Raw genomic sequence first — 24,297 nt, forward strand, 5'->3', positions numbered from 1 at the left:
ACCAAATGATCCAGGTATCTTATTGAGAACTTCTATATAAAGGCCAGAAGTGTCAGAAATAAATTAACCAACTACAGCTGGCTCTACTTTTCAAAACCATGTATGGACATCCCTCACGTATAGCTAGAACTGAGATTAGAGGTGGCAGAGTACCTTGTGGATTCAAATCACCCCATTATAAAAGATTTAAAATGCGAACATTTAACGTTTATTAGAGACAATGCTATCCCGGTGCCACATTATTTAAAAAGCTCAGTTTACAGAAAGAAAGAGAAAGGTTAAATAGATGAGAGAGAGAAAAAGAGAGACAGACAGAGAGGGAAAAGATGAGAGAAAGCTGCTCATAAAAGAGGGATAGATCCTGTAAGGTTATGAAGCTGCATATCATCTTGAGAAGAAAAGGAGTATGGGATGAAAGAAAAGTTACAGTGGCTTTTAATGGAAATAGTTCAGCAATTTTCAATCCAAAAGAGATATTACAAGACTTTTAGAAGGAGCAACTGTCTTTTGGATCGAGTAGGAACAGTTACCCCCCACAAAAATATATTAGACAAGCTAAAATAAACCTAGTGATAGTAGAAAAAAAGTCAAAATAATGGGGAAACACTTCTGCTTACGTTAGGAGTCAGGGGACAAGTAGACAACACAAGATCATTGCAAGATCACTTGGGGGAATTATAAATTATATTTGTATTGGCTTTTTGCTACAGAAATTTGGAACTAATCCCACTTTCCTGTGCTCCCCAATAACCCCATTCTTTCTTCTATCTCACAGGTTAACATCTTAAGCAATCCATTTCTTTTGTTCTTCGGATGGAGAGGGCATTGGCAAAGCAGTATTAATTTGTGTTGATATGCACCCAAAACTACTTTTCATCAATGCAAAAAAGCGGTGTAAGTGCAGCCCTTGATATTGAAAAACCAAGTCTTCTTCTCATAAGAAAGTAATCACTGAGGACAAAGTTATTGGCAAATTCTCACAGAATGCAAACGCCATTCTGTATTCACACTGCACAAGTGTATTTTCAGTTAAGGGGGGGCAAAGAGCTCTGAATCAATACAATTCTAACTGCGACTTTGTAAAGAATTCAAGATATGAACATATCTTCTCATCCTAGTGCCATTTGAGGCAGGAAGGACCAATAAACAAGAGCTGCAAAAGACTAAATCCTGTTGAAACCGTAGAAAAGGGCGAAAGTTATGAAATTGGCAGCAGCGTCCATAGGACATGGATCCACTGAAGAAAATAAAAATCCAACAATCTTACCAGGATGGGAAAAGCAAATGTAGCTCATTAAATGTATGCTTATAAGCCCCCTGACAACAGCATTTGCAAAGTAAAATGCCCTCTCGCTATGTAAATAAGGAAGGCAAAGCCATGAAAGGATTTGAAAACAAGGACGAAAATTTTAAAATTGAGTACTTGCTGGATCAGTGCCAATGTAGATCAGCGAGTACATGGTCAATGAGATCAAGTGCAAGTTAGGATGCAGGACAATTTCAAATTTATCAAGGGTAAAGGTGGGAGGCTGGTCAGCAGAGCACTTGAATAGCCAAGTCTAGAATAAATTGATGGGGATTTAGATTCTTTTCCACCACCTACAGCCTTTCTTTATGCCACCCAATGCTTCAGTGATTTGAAAAGTTGATGTTATGTTTTTGGATTTTGTTTAGCTTAGTTACTTTTGACTTCCATTTTTCAGACTACTTCAGGCATCAACCTTAATGGGCTATTAGCATGTCCCCCTCTGCACCAGGTGGTGTAGGTTCAAGTTCCATTCCAGGGACCTGAACACGTAATCCAGCCTGTCACTTCAGTGTAACATACAGGGGATACTGTACTATCATAGGCACCATCTTTCAAATGACACACTAAACCGAGATCCCATCTGCCCTCTTAGGTGGGTATAAGAGTCAATAGCACTAACAGCGAATGGGTTTCAAGAAGAAACTAGACAAGTGTTAGTCACCACGTTAGCCCACTATTAGGCTAAATACATCACCGTTCCTTCACTGTCGCTGGGTCAAAATCCTGGGACTCCCTCCCTAACACCACTGTGGGTGTACCTACACCACATGGACTGGAGCAATTCAAAGAGGCAGATCACCATCACCTCTCAAAGGCAACTAGGAATGGGCAATCCTGGCCCAGCCAGTGAAGCCCACATCCCATGAATGAATAGAAAAAAAATGGACCAAAGGTCTTCGTCTACCTGAAACTGTTGCTAATTTTGCACAACATATACAACTGAATAAGTGTACATTTTGGAAAAGATAAAGGCACTCAGTACTCTCAAATTGCTTTATCTAGAACTAGGGGATCATAATCTCAGCATAAGGGGTCAGCCATTTAGAACAGAAATGAGGACAAATGTCTTTATTCAGAGGGTTATCAACCTTTGGAATTCGCTATCCCAGAGAACTGAGGATGCTCAGTCGATGAGTGTATTCAGGATTGAGAACCTTAGCTTTTTGGATACTTAAGGGAATTAAGGACAACAAGGAAAGTGGAGTTGATATAGATATTTAGCTATGACATTATTGAATGGTGGAGCAGATTTTATTGGCTTATTCCTTATGTTCTTAATATCAAACAAATTTTTCAATGTTATTCTTCTATCAAAATATCTACATGAAGCTAATCATAGCATCATACACAATTACGTACAACCATGGGGATTAGGGATGATCAAGTTTAATGTGAAACTACAGTACACCATTATCAAATAACAAGTTCCTACCTTTCCAATGCCGTTATGGAATAATATACTATTAGGAAGAAATGCACATTTCACAATGGACTAACATCAAACAGATTGATTCAGGGATAAGAATAGAAGGTTGTGAAATCAAGCCCACTCCAGGACATAAGCAAATCATCCAGGCTGACATTTCAATGGAGTAGTGAAAAGGTTTTGCACTATTGAGAGTGCTACCTTTTAGAAAACATGTTAAGCTAAGGTTACATCTTCCCTCTTAGCTGAATGTAAAGGATCCCATGCCACCATTCATAAATGTTCTCATGATGTCCTGACTCTCATTCAATGTAATTAAAACAGAATATCTGGTCATTTATCTCATTGCTGTTTGTAGGGTGTTGCTGTGCACAAAATCTCATTTCTCCACTTTACAATAGTGCCTACATTTCAAAAATACTTTATTGGCTATTCAGTATATTGGGCATCATCAAGTTATGAAAAGCATTGTATAAATGCAAGTGCTTTCTTTCTTTCTAGAGTAGAATCTGCAAAGAAAAGTAGGAAGGGGCAAACGCCAGATAAAACTGCACTGGAAGTCTAGAAGAGGGAGAAGAAAAATTAAAATGAAACCTCCAAAATTAAATGAATAGCAGAAAGGGACAACAACAAGAAGATTATAAATCCATTTTATTACCTGGTATATCCTCCTTGCTTAGCAACTGCTGCCAATGAAAAGATGCAGTCAATGGTTGCCAGGTGACTGATTGCATTTCTTATTCCATGATAGTGCACACCAAATTGACTGTACATGAACAGAATGAGGATATATAAAGAGAAAATCAGTTACCAAAGCACAATAAATGTTCCTCAAACAAATTACTAACCATTCACATCTATGTATCCTGGTACACTATTTAAGCCAGGCTGAACATAGACGGTTCAGCGGGGGAGGTGAAAAAACAAATAAGAGAAGCAAAGCAAAAGAAACTGGCATACAACATAAAAATGGAATCCCAAAGTCTTCCATCGGCATGTAGACAGCAAAAGGGTGGTAAAAGGAGGAGTTGGGCTAATTAAGGTCCAATAAGGGGAATTTAAGCATGGAGGCAGGGGGAATAGCTGAGATATTAGATGGATATTTTGTATCACTCTTTACCAACGAAGAAAATGCTACCCAGGTCATGGTGAAAGAGCAGGAAATTCAGACACCAAAAGGGTTTAAGATTGATAAGGAGAGGGGTATTGCATAGGCAGTCTGTACTCAAAGTGATAAGGCACCAGGGCTGGATGAGATGCATCCAAGGATATTGAAGGAAGTGAGAGTGCAAATTGCGGAAGCACTGGTCATAATTTTTCAGTCTTTCTTGTACTCTGGGTAGTGTCGGAGGACTGGAGAATTGCAAATATTTACACCCTTTTTTGAACAAGTGTGTAAAGATAAGCCCAGCAACTGCAGACCAGTCAATTTACCTTAGGTGGTGGGGAAATTTCTAGAAACAATAACTGGGGACAAAGTTAATAGTTACATGAACAAATGTAGGGTAATTAAGGGAAAACAGCATGGATTTCTTATGGAAAAATCATGTTTGACTAACTTGGATTTTTTTGAGGAGGTAACAGAGAGGGTTGATGATGGTGATGCTGTTGATGTGGCATACAAGGACTTCCAAAAAGCATTTGACACAGTGCCACACGGCAACTTGAGCTAAGTTATAGCTTATGGAATAACGGGATGATTGCAACACGGGTACGAAATTGGCTGAGTGACAAGAAACAAGAGAGTGGTGGCTACCGGATGTTTTTCAGGCTGGAGGAAAGTTTGCAGATGAGTTCCCCCTTGGGGTCCATGTTGGGACCCTTGCTTTTCCTAATATATATTAATGATCTTATTCTTGGTGTACAGGGCACAATTTCAAAGTTTGTGGATGATACAAAACTTGGATGCATTGTGAACCATGAGGAGGATAATGTAGAACTTCAAAAGGACATTGCCAAATTGGCGGAATGGGTGGACAGGTGACAGACAAAGTTCAATACGAAGAAGTGTGAAGTGATCCACTTTGGTAGAACACTGAGACAATATAAAACAAAGGGTACACCTCTAAAAGGGGTGCAGGAGCAGAGGGACCTGGATGCATTGAAGGTGGCAGGACAGGTTGAGAGAGTAGTTAATAAAGCATACAGGACAGGCTGAGACAGTAGTTAATAAAGCATAGTTTCCTGGTCTTTATTAATAGGAGCATAGAGTTATGTTGAATTTGTATAAGCCACTAGTTCAGCCTCAATTGGAGTATTGCACCCAGTTCTGGGCATCGCACTTTAAGAAGGATGTGGAGGCATTGGAGAGAGTGCAGAAATGACTCATGAGAATGGTTCCAGGCATGAGGAACTTCAATTATATGGACAAATTGGAGAAGTTGGGACTGTTTTCCTTGGAGAAGAGAAAGCTGAGACAAGATTTGAAAGAAGTATTCAAAATCATAAGGGGTCTAGACAGAGTAGATAGGGAGAAACTGCTCCCATTCATGAAAGGATAAAGAATGAGAGGATTGCACAGATTTAAAATAATTAGCAAAAGAAGCAAAAGCGATACGAGAAAGAGCTTTTTCAAGCAGCGAGTGGTTGAGGCCTGGAATGCACTGCCTGATAGTGCGGCGGAGGAAGGTTCAATGGAAACAGGTTAATTCCCTTTTGAATGCAATCGGAAAAGGAAGAGTATGCAGGGTTATGGGAGAAGGCAGAGGAATGGCACTAAGTGAATTGCTCATTCGGAGGGCAGGGTCAGATACAATGGGCGGAATGGCCTCCTTCTGCATTGTAACAATTCTGTGATTCTGTAAAACCATCCACCTTGTGCAAAAACCGCACAGTTTTTGTGGGTTTTGCTAATGTGTAAAGGCGACAATTGAATGTGTTTTGCTCAACTTGAGATACCATTAAGATTTTTCAGCTGGACAGTTAACTGAAAGAAACATTGGGCCGTAAAGTGCTGGCCAGATGGAATTAGGAGAAATAAATGCACACTTACTTGGTCTTGAAAATTACGCTGACCCTTCCGTTCACCAGAGCTGCTTGGGGCCTGCATCGAAAGATTCCTCACAGGCCCCGGGGAAGTGCAGCTCCGGCAGATTCAAGGGGGCTATGCCCCTTTTTATGCGGGGGGTGGGAGGTCTGTGGGGAGTTGGGTGGGCTTGGAGGATAGGAGGGGTGGGGAGATGGGGGTAGTGTAGGAGTTCGGAGGGTGTGGGGGTGTGTTAGAGGTCAGGGGGGTGGGGGAAGTTAGAGGTTGGGGGGGGGTTGTTGGTGGGTGTCGGAGGTCGGGGAGGCGAGGGGGTTGGCCAGTCGGGGGAGTCCTGTGGGGTCGGTCTCAGTCTTTACAATTGGTATACACGAGTTAAAAGAGGTTTTAATTCTTTTGACCTTTTCTGAGTAACTATTGGTGGAACCCTGGCGGAACCATCCAATGTTTGCAATTTAAACCGCATTTTCCGATGGTTCCCAGCACAGGGTAATTGTCCCAACTGTGCACTTCTGGGCAATTGCTGTACAAACCCTCACCTGGGAGCTTCTGTGGGGGTTTCCCCAGCGCATCTCTCTCTGGGGTACTCCCAAAATCCGATGCTGGGGAGCTCGGAGGGTACAGTCCATTAATTTCCTATTCTTTCAACCTTATTCAGCATGGTTCATTTAATTCCAGTTTAACATTTTTAAAATTCCATAATGCTTGGAAATAAACATGTTTGCAGTTGTCCGAGCAAATCATTTTTCTGATGCGAATTTAAATTTACCTTATACGGTGGACAAAAACTATTTCATGCCACTATTCAAAGAACATTAATGCTTCAGGGATTCTGGTATCCTGGTCAACACTAGCCTTTATTCGTATGGGCGTTGTTCGAGACTAGTGGCGCGCTATACTGCTGAATGTACCACAATATAGTGGTTGAAATGGAGAATTTTAAAATCTAGGGTATGGAAGATCCCACAGTTATTTCCTGATCTCCCATCTTCCTAAGTGGCTCTTCCCCATTTCCACATACCACTCTCAAACATTTGCAATTCTCCACCATCTATAAGCCTCAACTGCATAGTTATTAATATAATGGCAGAGCATCAACGTTACAAAGAGATAACAAAAGCAGAAAGTCATTTTGCACACGTATAACAAGAACAACAAGATTTCATTTCTACCTCATGGACTTTTTAGCCTTGTAACTAGTAAAGTACGAGACGAGAAGGTCTCCAATGTATGAAAGAAACTAAGTAGAATTGAAAAGATTAATCCATTGGACAATTTCACATTAAGCTATAACTGTTGCACAAAGAAATATGGATATAAACTAACAAAGGGCAAGTTCAGGACCAATATCAGGAAGCAACCTTCACAAAATCAGTGATTAATACTTGAAATAGTTATCCAGTTAGAGTAATAGAAAAAGAAACTTGGGAATCATTCAAAAGGCAGTATAGTGTTCTGGGGATATAGTTTCTTCAAAGGGTTATCTAAATGGGCCAAATAACATCAACACTACTTGTATCTTTTTCATGATCCTTTTCAATAATTATTTATAGCACTGCTGTTTCAGAAGGAGGAAAATCAATCACTGCAGTCTGGAAGAACTGAGCATCAATTTTGTTTTACCTGAATTATTATATTTTAGCAATTTAAATGATGTAGTCATAGTGGAGATGACATTCCTGAGTTGTGTGTTTATAAACAAAGTTCAAGAATGATCCTAGCAAATTTACAGAGGCATCAAAACCTCTTTAAATTGATATTTTGTGTGTATTTTTGGCTAATGGAAGTAGCAGAAACCTTTATGAAATCACAACTATGCCACACAGCCAACCCAACTCAATTAAACTGGAGATATCAGTGGATATTTACAGCAGCCTCCTGCGAGGGCATGCATCTTCATGATTTCTGTCATGCCACATATGACCCATGTCCAAGGGGCAGACTACTTTCACATCAACTGATGCTGACAAAAGGGAAGTCTTTACATTTGTATCTCAAACTGCAATACCACAACATTGCATTTAAACCAAAACTCTTCAAACTAGCTTTTTTAACAAGCACTGTTCTGCTATCAAACAATCCCAATAAATTTGTTGATGGAAGTTCAATCCAGTTACTGACAAGTCGGTCTTTGATTTAATTGGTTGGATATTTCTGATGATTATTTTCAACCAAGATGTATTTTTGCCAATATCAAACTAGTTGCCGTGTATATGCTAATATATTACATGCTAATGATGTGTTTAATGTTATATATCTATAAAGTGCAACTATTCGGTTCATATTATATCTGAAATGCCAATTTCTCTATTTTTGGTTACTATATGCCTTGCTTTCTAATATTGCATGAGCAGCAGAAATACGAAGCTTCAACAATATGCTTACACTTTGGGATCTCGGAATAGACATTTTTTTACTTTTGTAGATGCAGTTAATGAATGTTTTAATTTAATCTGACATTTTTATTATCTAACTTCTACAACAAACAGTTTCAATTCAGACTTAATACCCATGACATACTCCAGCAATTTCAGCCACTCTGCATTGCAGTCGAGAATAAGCTGCTCTCGAAGCTGGCACAGACGCTTATATTGCTCCACAATGAATGGGGTATGGAAACGGATGACGGCTTTTGTGCTGCAGATAAAAAGAAAAGGAACCAAGGTTACTAAAGCAATCAGTTATGTCACTAGTGAAGAAAGTCAGATTCAGAAAGACTTCTTTCTGAATTAGCCTTGAAAAAAATGATTAAAAAAAACAGAAGTGCCGTTACACAGAACCACTTTGTGTACTGTTCATTATAGAGGAATAGATATATACAGAGGAAGCACTTGGTAACTGAGGTTCACACACCTCAGGGCACAATTAGTAGACAAGCTTTGATGAAGCATCCCCAATTTAATATCAGAACCTTCCTTTCATCTACGGAAATGAATAGGCACATTGGCCAGGCAGCGAAACAAACGCAACATGAAACGTGGAATTCTCAATCAGTAAGGCAAGCGATTTCTCCCAGCAAGTTTTAGTCACTGCTCAGAAAACAATGTTTGAATCATCTCCAAAATTTTTCTAACGGAAAATTGCAATAGTTATGCAACAGGTCACATGGCATTCAGTAAAGGTAGAATTTGTGCGGTGTTCTGAGACAAACTACTTACACCATCAGTCAGTAAATAATATTTACACAATTGATCATACTAAGTATTAGCTGAAAAATCATTGAATGATACTGAAGGCCATTCAGCCCATCGGCCCTGTGCTAGCGCTTTGGTATTCAATTATCCCACCACCCTGTTCTTCTCCAATTGTCCTCTAATTATTTCCCCTTCAAAAATTATCCAATTCTCTTTTGAATGTTACCAACCAATCTATTTCCACCACCCTTTAATGAAGTGCACTCCAGATCATAACAAACTCACTGCATCAAAAAAATGTTCCCCCATGTCACTTCTGGTTGAGTCAATCGTCCTGAATCGCTATCTCCAGATTACTGACATGACAGCCATTGGAAAGTTTCTCTTGGTTTATACCATCAAAATCAGGATTTTCAAGATCTCTATCAAATCTCCTCTTACCTTCTCTGCTGAGCAAAACAATCCCAGTCTCCAATCTCTCCACATAATTTAAATTTCTCAACCCTGGTACCATTCTAGTAAATCACTTCTGCATGCTGTCTAAGGCCTTGACATTCTGCCTAAAACATGGTGCCCAGAACAGAACACACAATAATCTAGCCTTTTCTTTTATTCATTCATGGAATGTGGGTGTCGCTGGCTAGGCTAGCATTTATTGACCGTCCCCAAATGCCCTTGAGGTGGTGGGGGTGAGCTGCCTTCTTGAATCGCAGCAGTCCATGTGGTGTAGGTACACCCACAGTGCTGTTGGGGAGGGAGTTCCAGGATTTAGACCCAGCGACAGTGAAGAAACAGCAATATATTTCCAAGTCAGGATGGTGAGTGGCTTGGAGGGACTTCCAGGTGGTGCTGTTCCCATACATCTGCTGCCCTTGTCCTTCCAGGAGTTGGAGGTCATGGTTTTGGAAGGTGCTGTCTAAGGAACATTGTTGAGTTTCTGCAGTGCATCTTGTAGATGGTACACACTGCTGCCAGTGTTCGTCGGTGGTGGAGGGAGTGAATGTTTGTGGATGGGGTGCTAATCAAGCAGGCTGCTTTGTCCTAGATGGTGTCAAGCTTGTTGTTGGAGCTGCACTCATCCAGGCAAGTGGACAGTATTCCCTCACACTCCTGACTTGTGCATTGTAGATGGAGGACAGGCTTTGGGGAGTCAGGAGGTGAGTTATTTGCCACAGAATTCCACTCCTGTGGTATTTATATGGCTAGTCTAGTTCAGTTTCTGGTCAATGGTAACCCCCAGGATATTGATGATGGGGGATTCAGCGATGGTAGTGCCATTGAATGTTAACGGGAGATTGTTAGATTCTCTCTTGTTAAAAATGGTCATTGCCTGGCACTTGTGTGGCATGAATGTTACTTGCCAATTCTCAGCCCAAGCCTGGATATTGTCCAGTTCTGGCTGCATTTGGACATGGACTGCTTCAGTATCTGAGGAGTAGTGAATGATGTTGAACATTGTGTAATCATCAGCAAACATCCCCACTTCTGACATTGTGTTGGGTGGTTACTGATAAAGCAGCTAGGGATGGTTGGGCCTAGCACACTATCCTGAGGAACTCCTGCTGTGACTGACCTCCAACAACCACAACCATCTTTCTTTGTGCTAGGTATGACTCCAACCAGCGGAGAGTTTTCCCCCGATTCCAATTGACTCCAGTTTTGCTAGGGTCCCTGATGCAACATTTGGTCAAGGGCAGACACTCTCACCTCACCTCGGGGGTTCAGCTCTTTCGTCCACGTTTGAACCAAGGCTGTAATGAGGTCAGGAGCTGAATAGGTGATAAAATAATGGGCAGAATTTTTAGGTCGGCGTGTGGGCACGCGCGCGACCCGATCGGATGCAAAGTCATGCGTGATGAGATTGGGCGAGTGTCCCAACGTCATCCCACGCTCGTGCAATATTTCAGTCAGCGGGTGTACGCGGGTGTCGAAAGAAAGCTCGCTGACAATTAAAGAAGTTAAGGTTCCAATTGTCCCTGATTTTTCACGGCTCATCCAACCTTATGGTTGGCGGATGGGCGAATCTGCCAGGCTGACTCTGCATTTTTGATGAAACTTTATCCAAGGGCGGGATGAGGTTTCTGTTGTTAAATAAAAAATGTATGGGCAGAATTTTCATCATGTACATGTTCAGGTGACTGATTCTGGTGCATGGACATTTTTTGTCCGGATTTTAAAATCTTTATTTAATTGTTTTGAAGTGTTCAGCTCCCTGAGGCAGCTCCCTGCCTTCAAGGAGCTTTCATTCCATGCTCGCCCGTGTTTACATCAGCGCCCGCCCCCACTCCAGATGCCCTGAGCATTTCAGCACGTGCTTCATGCTTGCTGGCTGGCCGTTAATTGGCCAGGCAGCATGAAATCACAGTCGGGGGCCAATCGCAGGTGGTCTGTTTCCCGGCCTCTCCCAGGCTCGCCGATCGTGCCGCACACAGACCTAAAAGTCCTGCCCAATGTTTTATAAAGCTTTATCATAACTTATCTGTTCTTGTACTCTCTTCCTCTATTAATAATGCCACGGATTCCATATGCTTTTAAGCAGATATCTCAATTTGTCCTGTTCCTGAAGCCCCTTTAAAATTGTACCACTTATTTCCTATTGCCTCTCCTCATTCTTCATACCATGATGTATCACGTCACAATCTCTGCATTAGATTTCACCTGCCATGTGTTGGTCTTTTTCTCTAGCCTATGTCCACCTGAAGACTGTTACTATACTGTGCACTACTCACTCCAGTTCCAAGTTTGAAACGATGCCAAGTCCCAAGTCATTAATATATATCTAAAAGAATAGTGCTCCTAAAACCAGCCTCTGTGGAATGCCACTGCATACGCCCTTCAAATCTGAAACACAACCATTCAACACTAGTCTCGGCTTTTTACTCATTCAATTTTGCTGTCACTGTCTCTTTTAATCCCATGGGTTTTACTTTTGTTACCAAGCCAATGTGGTGTTTTGTCACAAGTCTTTTGAAAGTATGTGTATGTGTATATATATAGCTGCATTACCCTCCCTTATCAACCTTCTCCATTACTTCAAAGATCTCAGCCAAGTTAGTCAAATACGACATGCCTTTAACAAATCCACCCTCACTTTCCTTGAACAGCCCATCCTTTTCCAAAAGCCAATTACATTTTGCCCCAAGTTATTGTCTTCTAAAGAATCCCCACCATCTGTACTTCCTGAGTTTATCACTCTCCCTTTTTTAAGCAAGCATGTTACATTTGCAATTCTCCTCTAATCAGCCATTCATTTCTTAAGCGCAATTAGGTTGAAGATGCTTTATCTTCTCATTAAGAACTCAAAGGCTGGGATTTTCCGGACCTGCCACAGGGAATGCAGCAGCCCAGCCAAAGATCCCTTAACTTTCGGCAGGACTGGACGAACCCAGCGGCAGGCAGAGCTGGAAAATACCGCCCAAAATTTTCTAATTTACGCTCAATTATATTATAAAACACACACAGCTGAGAATGCAGGGCATTCGTTATTGTTGGACATGGCTCCCCATCTTAGTATGAAGAAACTTAAAGCTACAAAATATTCCCTAATTATAGAAATCACAACCACCTTTGATTCCGCTCAACCAATCCTGGATATATCCAGAATGTAATTCACTAAAAAAGGCCCTGCAACCTCTTGAAAAGGGAGAAAAGCACTACAACTTAGAATATGAAATTTTGTACAAAATAAATAGTGGCCGGGTTTTTCCAGCCCTGTCGAGACAGGACATGCCGCGGGAGATTCGACAGCCCAGGCAAAAGCCCATCGACTTTCGACAGGGCCGAACAACCCTGGCAGTGGGCGGGCAGTGGAAAACCCCACCTAGTATCAAAAACAGAATTACCTGGAAAAACTCAGCAGGTCTGGCAGCATCGGCGGAGAAGAAAAGAGTTGACGTTTCGAGTCCTCATGACCCTTCAAGGGTTATGAGGACTCGAAACGTCAACGTTTTTCTTCTCCGCCGATGCTGCCAGACCTGCTGGGTTTTTCCAGGTAATTCTGTTTTTGTTTTGGATTTCCAGCATCCGCAGTTTTTTTGTTTTTAACCCCACCTAGTATGCCTGATATAAATTTTTAGAAACGAATCTTATCTCATTAAAATGTGATGATCTATTAAATATACATGCTGTGACAAAATAATGCTTGTCTATTTCCTTACATTTAAATGGTGTCTGATTTAAAGTGTCAGTAGGCAGCCTCAATGATTCAACCACCAGCAACTCCTTGTGAGATGAAAAAAAACTTGTTTGTTCGATGGCGACAACACTGAACCAATTAACTAACAAATCTGTTAGGCTCGTCCTTGTGAATCATTTATCTCTCACTAGAGACGCATGTTCCCTGTTGTATCTGTGGAAAGCAGTCAGTCGTATTGATGGCAAGTTATGTATACCGTTCTTAATTGGATTTATGCATGAACTATTGATTGTTTCCTGATAAAAAGGATCTCTTAACCAACTTCCTACCTTTATCATAAAACTGCAGAAAACATTTTTTGATCTGAACAAAAGATCATAATCTGCAGTTTCTGGAAACCTGAAGCAAAACAGAAAATGCTGGAAACAGCAGGTCACTCACATAATAACATAAGAACTAGGAGCAGGAGTAGGCAATTCAGCCCCTCGAGCCTGACCCACCATTCATTATGATCATGGCTGATCTTATTTCGGCCTCAATTCCAATTTCCCGCCCTCTCTCCCTAACCTTTCCACCCGTTACTAATTAAAAATGTCTATCGCCTCCTTAAATTTATTCAGCATCCTGGCATCCACTGCACTCTGAGGTAGTGAATTCCACAGATTCACGACCCTTTGAGAAAAGTAATTCCTCCTCATCTCTAATTTAAATCTACCACCCCTTAGCCTAAAGCTATGGCCTCTCATTCTAGAATGCCCCTGAAGGGGAAACATCCGTTCCACGTCTACTTTGTCCATCCCCTTTAGCATCTTATATATCTCAATTAGATCTCCTCTCATCCTTCTAAACTCTAGCGAATATAGGCCCAAACTGCTCAATCTCTCCTCATAAGACAAGCCCCACATCTCTGGAATCAATCTAGTGAACTTCCTCTGAACCATCTCCAGTGCAACTACATCCTTCCTCAAGTAAAGGGACCAAAACTGTGCACAATACTCCAGGTGGAGTCTCTCCAATGCCTTGTACAGTTGCAACAACACTTCCCTATTTTTATACTCTATTCCTTTAGAAATAAATGCAAATTGTGAAGATAAAGATCAGCTAAAGTTTCCAATGTGGACATTTTGTATTGATTTGAATGAGCTAGGAAAGGTGACTATTCAGGTTTTCCAGAAATATTGTTTTTGATACCTGTGATATCAGAAGCAAGTTTTGTAAAGTACTTTAGGAAGGAATTACACTGTTGTAATGTGGGTAATTGAGGCAGCCAATTGCACACAGAAAGGACCCGCAAACGCTAATGAGATACAGGACCGGATAATCTGTTACAGTGGCATTGGTTAAATATTGGTCAGGACACCAAAACTCCAGCTCTACTTCAAACAGCAGTATGGTATCTTTTATACCTAACCAAAAGAAGAGAACTTGGTTTAACATCTCATCCATCCTCACTTCCAACAGCATATCATTCTCTCAGTAGTACAATGAATGTCCATCTGGATTATGTTCTCAAGTCCCTGCAGTAGGTCCAGAACCACAAACTTCCTGTCTTTGAGGGGAAGGTACCACCCTCCCAGTCCAACCCTTTCCCCTTAAATAGGATTCTGGGCCAATTCCTCCAACACTCCAGAAAAGCAAAATTTGACCCTATCTTCCTCCCCGCCCCCATTGCCACCTCCCCTATATTATTGAATAGGCTTATAAACATTTACCCCTTCAAGCAAATTTGGGAGGTAAAACTGGAAAGGAAGCTTCTGAGAGATGATCCTATAGAAGGTATACACAATACTAAACACCACAGAAAAGGTAAATCCAGAAAAATCACTAAAGAACACAAATTGAAACTAGCAAAAGGCAAATTCAGGACACTTAATAACATAAAGAGTGATCACTGCATAAGATGGACTCTTTGGTAGAACACTAGAGGCAACAATTCTAAATTCATTTAAGAATCAATTGGTTGCTGCAATATAGTGAGGACTTTGGGATCTTTCAGTGTAGCTGAGCAGATATTCATTCTATAATAGTGAATGGGATCTTTTACATCCACCCAAGTTGGCAGATGGAGTCTTAGTTTAACGGATCATCCCTCCTAATCTCTTCCTCGATGGATCAGCATCTATTCCATTTTATTCAAAATCACATAAATCTCACTGAAAATGGGAGCTATATAAGCAGTTTCTCCCAATGCTGACTGGAAAAGCATCAATCAAATGCAAGGCGGAGTGGCAGGGAGGAGTGGGAGGGAAGACGCGGTGGTATTGACCACTACAACAGCCACGCTGAGGAAAAACAACTGTGTCATGAAAGTGTCAGAACCCTGGTCTACAACTTCCGATTTACAAAGAAAGTGCATGTTTTGGCATGACTAAAGGCAGCCCTACACACAGGCATATCCTCTCAAAATCTGATTACCTCCCTTAGCTTTTTGTGCGAGTTCATTTATAAAATGATCTTCAGCAGCATTATAAATGCAAAACAATTCAAATGAAAAATAAAACAGAATAAAAGGGGAAAATGCGTTTATTTTTGTCTAAACCTGAAAAACTCAACTTGCACCTGAAACATAGAAAATACCTCAAAGCAGGTTAAGAGAGGGGCCGCAGGGAGAAAAGAAAATCAACAGGAAGAGCTAGGAGAACAGATGCCAAACTATGGAGGGACAGCGTTGAAAGCTTGGTCAGAAAAAGGTGCTTTAGGGAAGGATTTCAAATGTGGATGTGGGGAAGGCAACGGCACAATGGTATGGTCACTGGACTAGTAATCCAGAGACCCAGGGTGATGTTCTGGGGACCTGGATTCGAATCCCGCCAGATGGTGCGATCTCAATTCAATAAAAATCTGGAATTAAAAGTTTAATGATGACCATGAAGCCATTTTCGATTGTTGTAAAAACCCATCTGGTTCACTAACCCCCTTTAGGGAAGGAAATCTGGTCTGGCCTACATGTGACAGCAATGTGGCTGACTCTTAAATACCCTCTGAACAAGGTCAAATAGGGATGGACAAACAGGTCCCTGAATGAATAAAAAGGTTTAGAGAAGGAGGTAGCACAAGTTTATTGAGCCTGAAGGTTTGGAAGGAAAGATTCAGCAGTGTATGGACTAAGCTAGGTGCCAAGACAGATTATACTTCAGAGACAGAAATAAGCAAAGTTGACAATGTCATCTGTGAATCTCAGGTCAGGTCAAACAGGATGTCAATGTTTTGCACAGTCTAGATTGGGCTGGAGTCACAAGTAAGGAAGTAGATAGCCTGGAGTTAGTCATAGTATCAAGCACAGCGATGAAGGTGGAAGTCTTCAGCATGGATATGAAGTCCACTGCCTGCAGATGATACAGCACATAGATGAGGGTGATGGAGGACCAGGGGCTAAGGATTAGATCCCTGTACTCCAGAGTTGAAGGTGCAGGATAGGAAAGAGAATGTGTTCTGATAGGTGCAAGTGGAAGAACTCAAGAGCAGTCTCGTGATCTGAACAAAAGGCACCAATGGGGAAAGATGACATGGTCAAATGTTCTGAAAACGTCGACAAGGACAAAAAGAAATTACACACATTGATCTTACTCACTGAAAATATATAGTTCGAACTTTGGCTAGGGCAATCCCAATAGCAGAAGCAAAGCAAAGGCAAACCAGGGAGATTCAAACTGTACATAATTAGAAAAGATGGGAATAAAGCTAGGAGGTGTGTAATACATTGGAACTTGCCGAGAAGATGAGCGAGGACAACAGCATTAAAGTTGAAGGTACACAGTTTAAATGACAGACTTTATTAAGTTTAGATAAAAACAAAAAAACTGCGGATGCTGGAAATCCAAAACAAAAACAGAATTACCTGGAAAAACTCAGCAGGTCTGGCAGCATCGGCGGAGAAGAAAAGAGTTGACGTTTCGAGTCCTCATGACCCTTCGACAGTTCTGTCGAAGGGTCATGAGGACTCGAAACGTCAACTCTTTTCTTCTCCGCCGATGCTGCCAGACCTGCTGAGTTTTTCCAGGTAATTCTGTTTTTGTTTTTTTTATTAAGTTTAGGTTTTATTAATTTTTATCAAAATTCTGTTAAGTCCTTCTCCCCACAAGCACAGAAATATCTCCAGGGGGGGTTTGCCCTGATGAGAGCATGCATTTTCTGTTTAACACACATATCAATTTATATTTGCTAAAACCCATGAAATGCTCAGTGTAGGGAGCTCTATCTGAAGAACAGCAACCCTGCTGGACGCCCTTGCTTTAGTGTATAGACTGCAGCACAGAACACTGTGCTTAAAATGTACAAGAAGAAATAACATTGTCCGAATAAGATTTAATTTTATTATTTTCATAATGGCATTTGGAATGCATAATCTCAAAAAAGAACTCAATTCACATAATCCCTGTAGACCAGTAAAGATGAAGGCCTAGATTATACTGTCGCATTGCATGCTTTGCGAGCAGGAAGAACTCACAATAACTACACTATAATAACATTATGATCTCTCTCAAAATAAAAGCTCACCACTGGGTTTAATTATATACATATTTGTAGTAACTGCATACATATGATAAGAATATTCTGCCACTGATCTAAAATGGCCTTATTCTCTATGAGCTTTTTAGCAAGAGGATTGCTCTGGCAGAGAAGAAGTGACCAGTTTGTAGCAGAGCCTGTAGCTCACAGTGCAATTCAAAGCAAGATTTTTGAAGAGCAACAGCAATAGAAACAGATGAACACTGTCAAAGAAAGGATACCATCATTCTGTTTTCAAAGCCAGAGAATGGTGAAAAACAAAAGTTGCATGACAAATACCTGCATCAGTGAACAGAGATTAAGCTTTAAAAAATAGCAACTGTTCCCAAATTGGCAAGCTCAAGCAGCTCATTACATGGCAATAAAGCTGGTAATTCAAAAATATTACGATTTTCATGTATGAATCATAAAAGTTGCACCATTCATTTAAAATATCAGGTTGAAAAAAGTTATTTTTTTTTAAACTTTGAGCTCTATTGGAATCATAGAATGGTTACAGCACAGCAGGCCATTCAGCCTGTAATGTCCATGCCAGCTCTCAGAGACTACCTCTACATGTCCAATTAACTTTTGAAAGTTCATTGGTATCCAATAAGAACATATAAACAAAAGAAATCGGAGGAGTAAGCCATTCAACACTTTCAGCCTGCTCAACCATCCAATGAGATCATAGCTGATCTCAGCATGGCTGCAACTCCACTTTCCTGCCTGGCCCCATATAAACCTAGGCTCTTATGTAGATCAAAAATCTGAACATATTGAAGACTGAGCTGGACAAAGATCCAGCCTCCACTATCTTCTGGGGTAGAGAGTTTCAAAGATTGAACACCCTCAGAGAAGAAATTCCTCCTCACCTCTGTTTTAAATGGGAGACATCTGATTCTGAAACTGTGCCCCCTAGTTCTAGATTCCCCACGAAGGAAAACTCTCAGCATCTATCCTGTCTAGCACCCTCAGAATCTCATATGTTTCAATATGGGCACCCCTCATTCTTCCAAACTCCAATGACTTAAAGCCCAATCTGTTCAATCTTTCCTAAGAAATCAACCTAGTGAACCTTCTCTGGATTGCCTCCAATGGAAGTATATCCCTCCTTAATATGGAGATGAAAACTGTACACAGTACTCCAGTAGTCACTTGACTATCAGCAACACCAAGACTTCCTTACTTTTATACTCCAACCCCCTTTGCAATAAAGGCCAACATTCCATTTGCCTTCCTAATTACTTGCTGTGTGCTAACTTTTTGTGATTCAGGTATGAGGACACCCAGATCCTTCTGTATTGCTTCTCTCCGTTTAAATAATATTCTGCTTTTCTCTTCCTCCTATCAAAGTGGACCACTTCACATAATACCACATTATACTCCATCTGCCTAATTTTTGCCCACTCACTTAACTTATCTATATACCTTTGCAGACTCTTTATATCCTCCTTACAACTTGCTTTCCTACTTATCTTTTCTATTGTCAGCAAATTTAGCTACAATACGCTCTGTCCCTTCATCAAAGTCATTAATATAGATTGTAATTAGCTGAGGCCCCAGCACTGATCCCTGCAGCACTCCAGTAATTACAATTTCCCAATTTGAAAATGACCCATTCAACCCAACTCTCTGAGCAGAATTTAATCAATGGCGCACCGTTCCCAACAGCAGAACCAGAAGAGGGCACCACTTCCGCTTTAGTGCCAGGAGCCACGCTTGAATGCGGTTCATTCAAAATTTAAAGGACCAGCGGCAGGCACATGAAACACATGCAAATTCATAGCAGGGGCAGGTTTCCGCTGGAGAATCCTGTCATCATGTGACAGTTCAGGTCCAGGCAGGCTATAAATGAGCAACCTGGACAAGCAGGGAGACGCTGCATCAAGGCCATACGTTCCACATCTACCTCCATTCATTCTGCAGTTTTTCAATTTGTTTTTGCAACCCTTCATAACCCTCAGGTCTACTCAAACCTATCCCCACCACCACACCCCCACCCCCAATCACTCTCCCCATGTCCTGGGAACTCCCCCAACTCTCCCATCATGTCCAAGTCCTTTACAAGTACAATTCGAGATGCCAGTACAAAAACAAAGCTCCGCCCCACGGTTCAGCAATGCCTTCCTGCAGATTCTCCAGCAGGCCGAGGTACTTTTCCCAAGCAAAGGCAATAAAAGACCTCCCTCTTCACCAAACCAATCTGGATGGAGATCGCAAACCAGTTTAGCAACCATGAGTTCAGCCCAAGATCACGGGTGTAGTGCCGGAAAAGGGTTAATGACCTCCTTCGATCCTCCTGGGTAATTACCATGAGATTGTCTCTTAAGTGGGCATCACGCCATGTATTTGAGCGAGCGTGCAGCTAGGCTAGGCGGGTGAATGCACGATCAGCCTCAGGGCTGCATGGCTCGAGGCCAAACATGTGACAGTTTGGCTTGAGTGAGCGATTGGATACAAATGAACACATCGACAGGCCAGCTTGTGTGATGAGATGTGTGCAGACAAGGGGGCCAGTTGGCATTCGTCAAGTCCCTAAATCTCCACTTTCTCCTGCAGGACCAGCAGCCCCATTATCAAAAGGAAAGGGCGAAGGTGGGGGAAGGGTGCCCAATCTCAAGGTTTTCAAGCCCTGCTGAGGAAGAAGCCCTCCAAGATTGCTGGAGGAAAGGAAAGCCGATCTGCTACTGACAGTAAAGCTGGAGTGGCAAGGCTTCAGAGTGAGAATGGATCCAATCTGGTGCTGCCATAATGAGCACTCAGGGCCAAGTATGGGATTGTGTTGTGCTCATAGACTCTGTGGAACCTTAAATGCATGTTTCTCTTTGTTCTCCTTCACAGATGCCAGCAATCCAGACCCTGAGGGTTGCCAGCTCAGGTTGGACATATTCTGGGAGACGTCGGCGAGAGTGACATCATGGAACGCTGGTGGCATGGCATGAGAATTGAATGCCTTCACAGGCCCCATTTTTCATCCACCTCACCCCACTTCCCTTGACCACTTTCCCAGAATCAGTTTTTTGACACCTATTTCTCTTTTCAGTTTCTTTCTCTCTCCCACAACAATCACCTGGCTTCCAACACCAGTTGTGTCACTGTCCCATTATTAGAAGAAAACAAATAAAACAACATTTGTACTGCATTGACCAAGTTAATAGTGCATCAAATTTCACAACTGATGTGATGTTAAACTTCATAAAATTCCTCGGACTACCCTCCAAATTCAGTGACAATAACTAAACCAGTGCCGATAACTAGCAGACAGATCTTAGCATGGATACAGAAAGCTTCGTCTATCTCTCTCGCTTCCAACAGATCTACTCAAACTGAGATGTGTTTGAAATATTGATATTTAACAGTTTTACTCTGGCCCTCACGCTTACGGCACAAATTGCCAGAGCCACACGTTCCACCCTAACATCATTTGCAGAACCTGGAAGTGTCCAGAGAATGAATCGAGTCCACAGCACAACAGCAGCTCAGAAATGTGGTTCCCTCCTAAAGGCCCAGCCTGGCTCTGACCCTGTTGGTGAGCTCGCTCAGTCATGTTTATTGATCTGAGATTTTCTAAGCACTGAGCGAGGTGACATATCATTTCAGAAATGTGTGTCTTTCCTAAGATAAAGAAGGAAAATAATCCCATCAGCCCAATTTTATGTTCACGTCATCAATTTGTTCATTCTTTTCCCAGTGACAGGTGTAAAGAGGGATCGAATAATGAAAATATGAATTAGGAGCAGGTGTAGGCCACGGCCCCTCGAGCCTACTCTGCCATTCAAAAAGATCATGGCTGATCTGATTGTAACCTCAACCCCACGTTCCTCCCTAACCCCCGATAACCTTTCACCCCCTTGTTAATCAAGAATCTATCTAGCCCTGCCTAAAAGTATTCAAAGACTCTGCTTCCACCACCTTTTGAGGAAGAAAGAGCCAAAGACTCACAACCCTCAGAGAATAAATTTCACTCATCTGTCTTAAATGAGCGACCCCTTATTTTTAAGCAGTGACCCCTAGTTCTAGATTCTCCCACAAGAGGAATCATCCTCTCCACTTCCACCCTGTCAGGACCCTTCAGGATCTTAAAGGTTTCAATTAAGTCGCCTCTTACTCTTCTAAAAAAATGAACCCTCTGCCTTTTAAAATTTCCTGGTGGCTATTAAAAGCCCGTGGGAGATTTATGCTGATTCTGGAAGACTCCTGGCCATTCAGGGAGGGTTGGCAACCCTATAGACTCCAGGTCTCAGCCACTGAAGACCAAAGGCTCCACCCTTGGGTACAATGGCACCGATGACACAGAGAATGAACTGTCAACTGCCTCTTCCCGTACCCTTCACCAGCACAGCTACACCCAGGTCATGGAAGGATCAAATTTAGAATAGAGGGCCACATTCTGGCAAACAGCATAGGCAGGACCCAGCAGCTGAGGGAGGCTGAGGGCCAAAGTCCCAGACACTTGGAAGACAGGCCCCCACTGAGCCCCACATTGATGACAGGCCTCTGGCCATGGCCACAAGAAGTTTGTTAAAAATGCAGCTGAGGTTAGGGGAACATATAGCAGAGATGACAGAGGTTATGTGCAGCTTTGCACAGAGTACAGAGGACTCCATGCAGGCTATGAGTTCCGCCATGTCTCAGGCATGTGAGTGCATTGTTTCCTCCGTAGAGAGGTTGATGACCACTGGAGAGTCAGGTCGAGCAATCGACCCACATGTGCTCTGACACCAGATCACTCCCCTTCGGGAAGAGCAGTTGGAGAGGCAGGCCTGCGGGAGATACACAGAGTGGGGGAAGAATTAATACAGCCTAGGGAGCACAGCCTGGAGCACAGCCTACAGCACTCACCTTCAGGAAGGGCAGTCAGAGAGGTGGACCTGTCAGCTGCTTGGAACCGGCCCACACTGAGTTCAAAAGGAGAGTGAAAAAAAACAAATTGCCACATCACAGGAAGGAGCAATTTGACTGGTTGAAGAGTATCTGGTGAGTATCTAGTAGGTGTTTAAGGTTTATTCTATTCCTAAGGTTTAGGATAAAGTTGGAACTGTACATTTTGGTAGGGTTTATTAAGTAGGATTTAAAAGTTTAAGTGATTTAAAAGTTTATGGTTAAGGCATGGCATGACAGCTCAGCCAAGCGGAATGTCTGTCCTGTGGTGAGTCATGGACAGTTCTCATGACAAAGACGAATCCATGTGCAAGAAGCATCACCAGTTGCACAAGCCTGAGCTCCACGTTTCAGAGCTCGAGCAGTGGCTGGAGTCACTGAGGTGTATCCGTGAGACAGAGAACTACATGGATCGTATGTTCAGAGAGGTGGTCACACTGCAGGTTAGGGGCAAGCAGGCAGATAGAGGATGGGTGATCGCCAGGCAGTCCAAGAGAAACAGACAGGTAGTTCATGAGTTCCCAGAGGTCCGGCTCACTAACCAGTTTTCCATTCTGGATATTGGTGAGGACAATGAATCCTTGTATGTTCCTGCAAAGGGAAGGGTAGGACAAACAAATCCAGAGCTCCCTGGATGACAAAGGAGTAAGAAATTAAGTTAAAGAAGAAAAAGTGTGCTCACGACAGGTGTCAGGTAGAAAATACAATTGAGAACCAAGCTGAATACAAAAGGTTCAGAAGGGATGTGAGAAAGCAAATACGAGAAGCAAAGAGGGATTATGAAAAAAGACTGGCAGTTAACATAAAAAGAAATCACAACGTATTCGATAAGCACATCAATAGTAAAAAGGTAGTAAAAGGAGGGGTAGGGCCAATTAAGGACCAAAAAAGGGGATTTACACATACAGCCAAGAGGTATGGCTGAGGTGTTAAATGAATACTTTGTATCTGTCTTTACCTATGAGGTAGATGCTGCCCAGGCCATGATGACAGAGGAGGAATCTCAGTCACTAGAAGGGTTTACAATTGATAAGTAAGAAGTATTGGATAAGGTGTCGGTACTTAAAGTTGTTAAGGAACCTGGACCGGATGAGATGCATCCAAGAATATTGAAGGAAGTGAGAGGGGAAATTATAGAGGCACTGGCAATAATCCTTCAATGTTCCCTGGATTCGGGGGAGAGGTGCCAGAGGACTGGAGAATTACAAACATTACGCCCTTGTTCAAAAAAGCTAGTAAACATCTGCCCTGCAATTACAAACCAGTCAGTTTAACTTTGGTGGTGGGGAAACTTCTAGAAACAATTATGTGGGATAAAATTAATAGTCACATGGAAAAATTTGGATTGATTGGGAAGAGTCAGCCTGGATTTGTTAAAGGAAAATCGTGTCTAACTAATTTGATGGAGTTTTTTGAAGAGGTAACAGAGATAGATGGTGAGGGCAAGGTCGTTGATGTGGTGTATATGGACTTCCAAAAGCCGTTTGACACAGCGCCACACAACAGACCTGTGAGGAAAGTTAAAGGTCATGGAATAAAAGGGGCAGTAACAACGTGGATACAAAATTGGCTGAGGGACAGGAAACAGAGAGTAGTGGTTAATGGCTACTTTTCGAGCTGGAAGAAAGTTTGTAGCGGGGTTCCCCAGGGGTCGGTATTGGGATCCTTCTTTTTCCTGATATATATATATAAATGATCTAGATCTTGGTGCGCAGGGGGCAATTTCAGTTTGCAGATGACTCAAAACTTGGGAGAATAAGAAACTCTGAGGAGCACAGTGTAGAACTTCAAAAGGACATTGACACATTGGTGGAGCAGGCAAATAGGTGGCAGATGAAGCTCAATGCAGAGAAGTGTGAAGTGATACACTGGTACAAAGAACATGGAGAGAAAGTATAAAATAAAGGATACTATTCTAAAGGGAGACCTGGGTGTATA

General features: G+C 42.0%; 1 protein-coding gene across 2 annotated transcripts in view; it reads right to left on the reverse strand.

The window, feature by feature from the left end:
* Nucleotides 1-24,297, reverse strand: part of msh3 (mutS homolog 3 (E. coli)) — a 341,409-nt gene that overhangs the window by 185,572 nt on the left and 131,540 nt on the right. For both annotated transcript variants that reach the window (XM_041186817.1, XM_041186818.1), the window contains 2 exons: nt 8,239-8,355; nt 3,394-3,501 (listed from right to left, as the gene is read on the reverse strand). In XM_041186817.1, coding sequence (XP_041042751.1) covers nt 3,394-3,501; nt 8,239-8,355 — 225 coding nt within the window. The remainder of the gene's footprint in view (nt 1-3,393; nt 3,502-8,238; nt 8,356-24,297) is intronic.

This window comes from Carcharodon carcharias, chromosome 4, assembly GCF_017639515.1.
Source record: "Carcharodon carcharias isolate sCarCar2 chromosome 4, sCarCar2.pri, whole genome shotgun sequence".
Taxonomy (NCBI): domain Eukaryota; kingdom Metazoa; phylum Chordata; class Chondrichthyes; order Lamniformes; family Lamnidae; genus Carcharodon; species Carcharodon carcharias.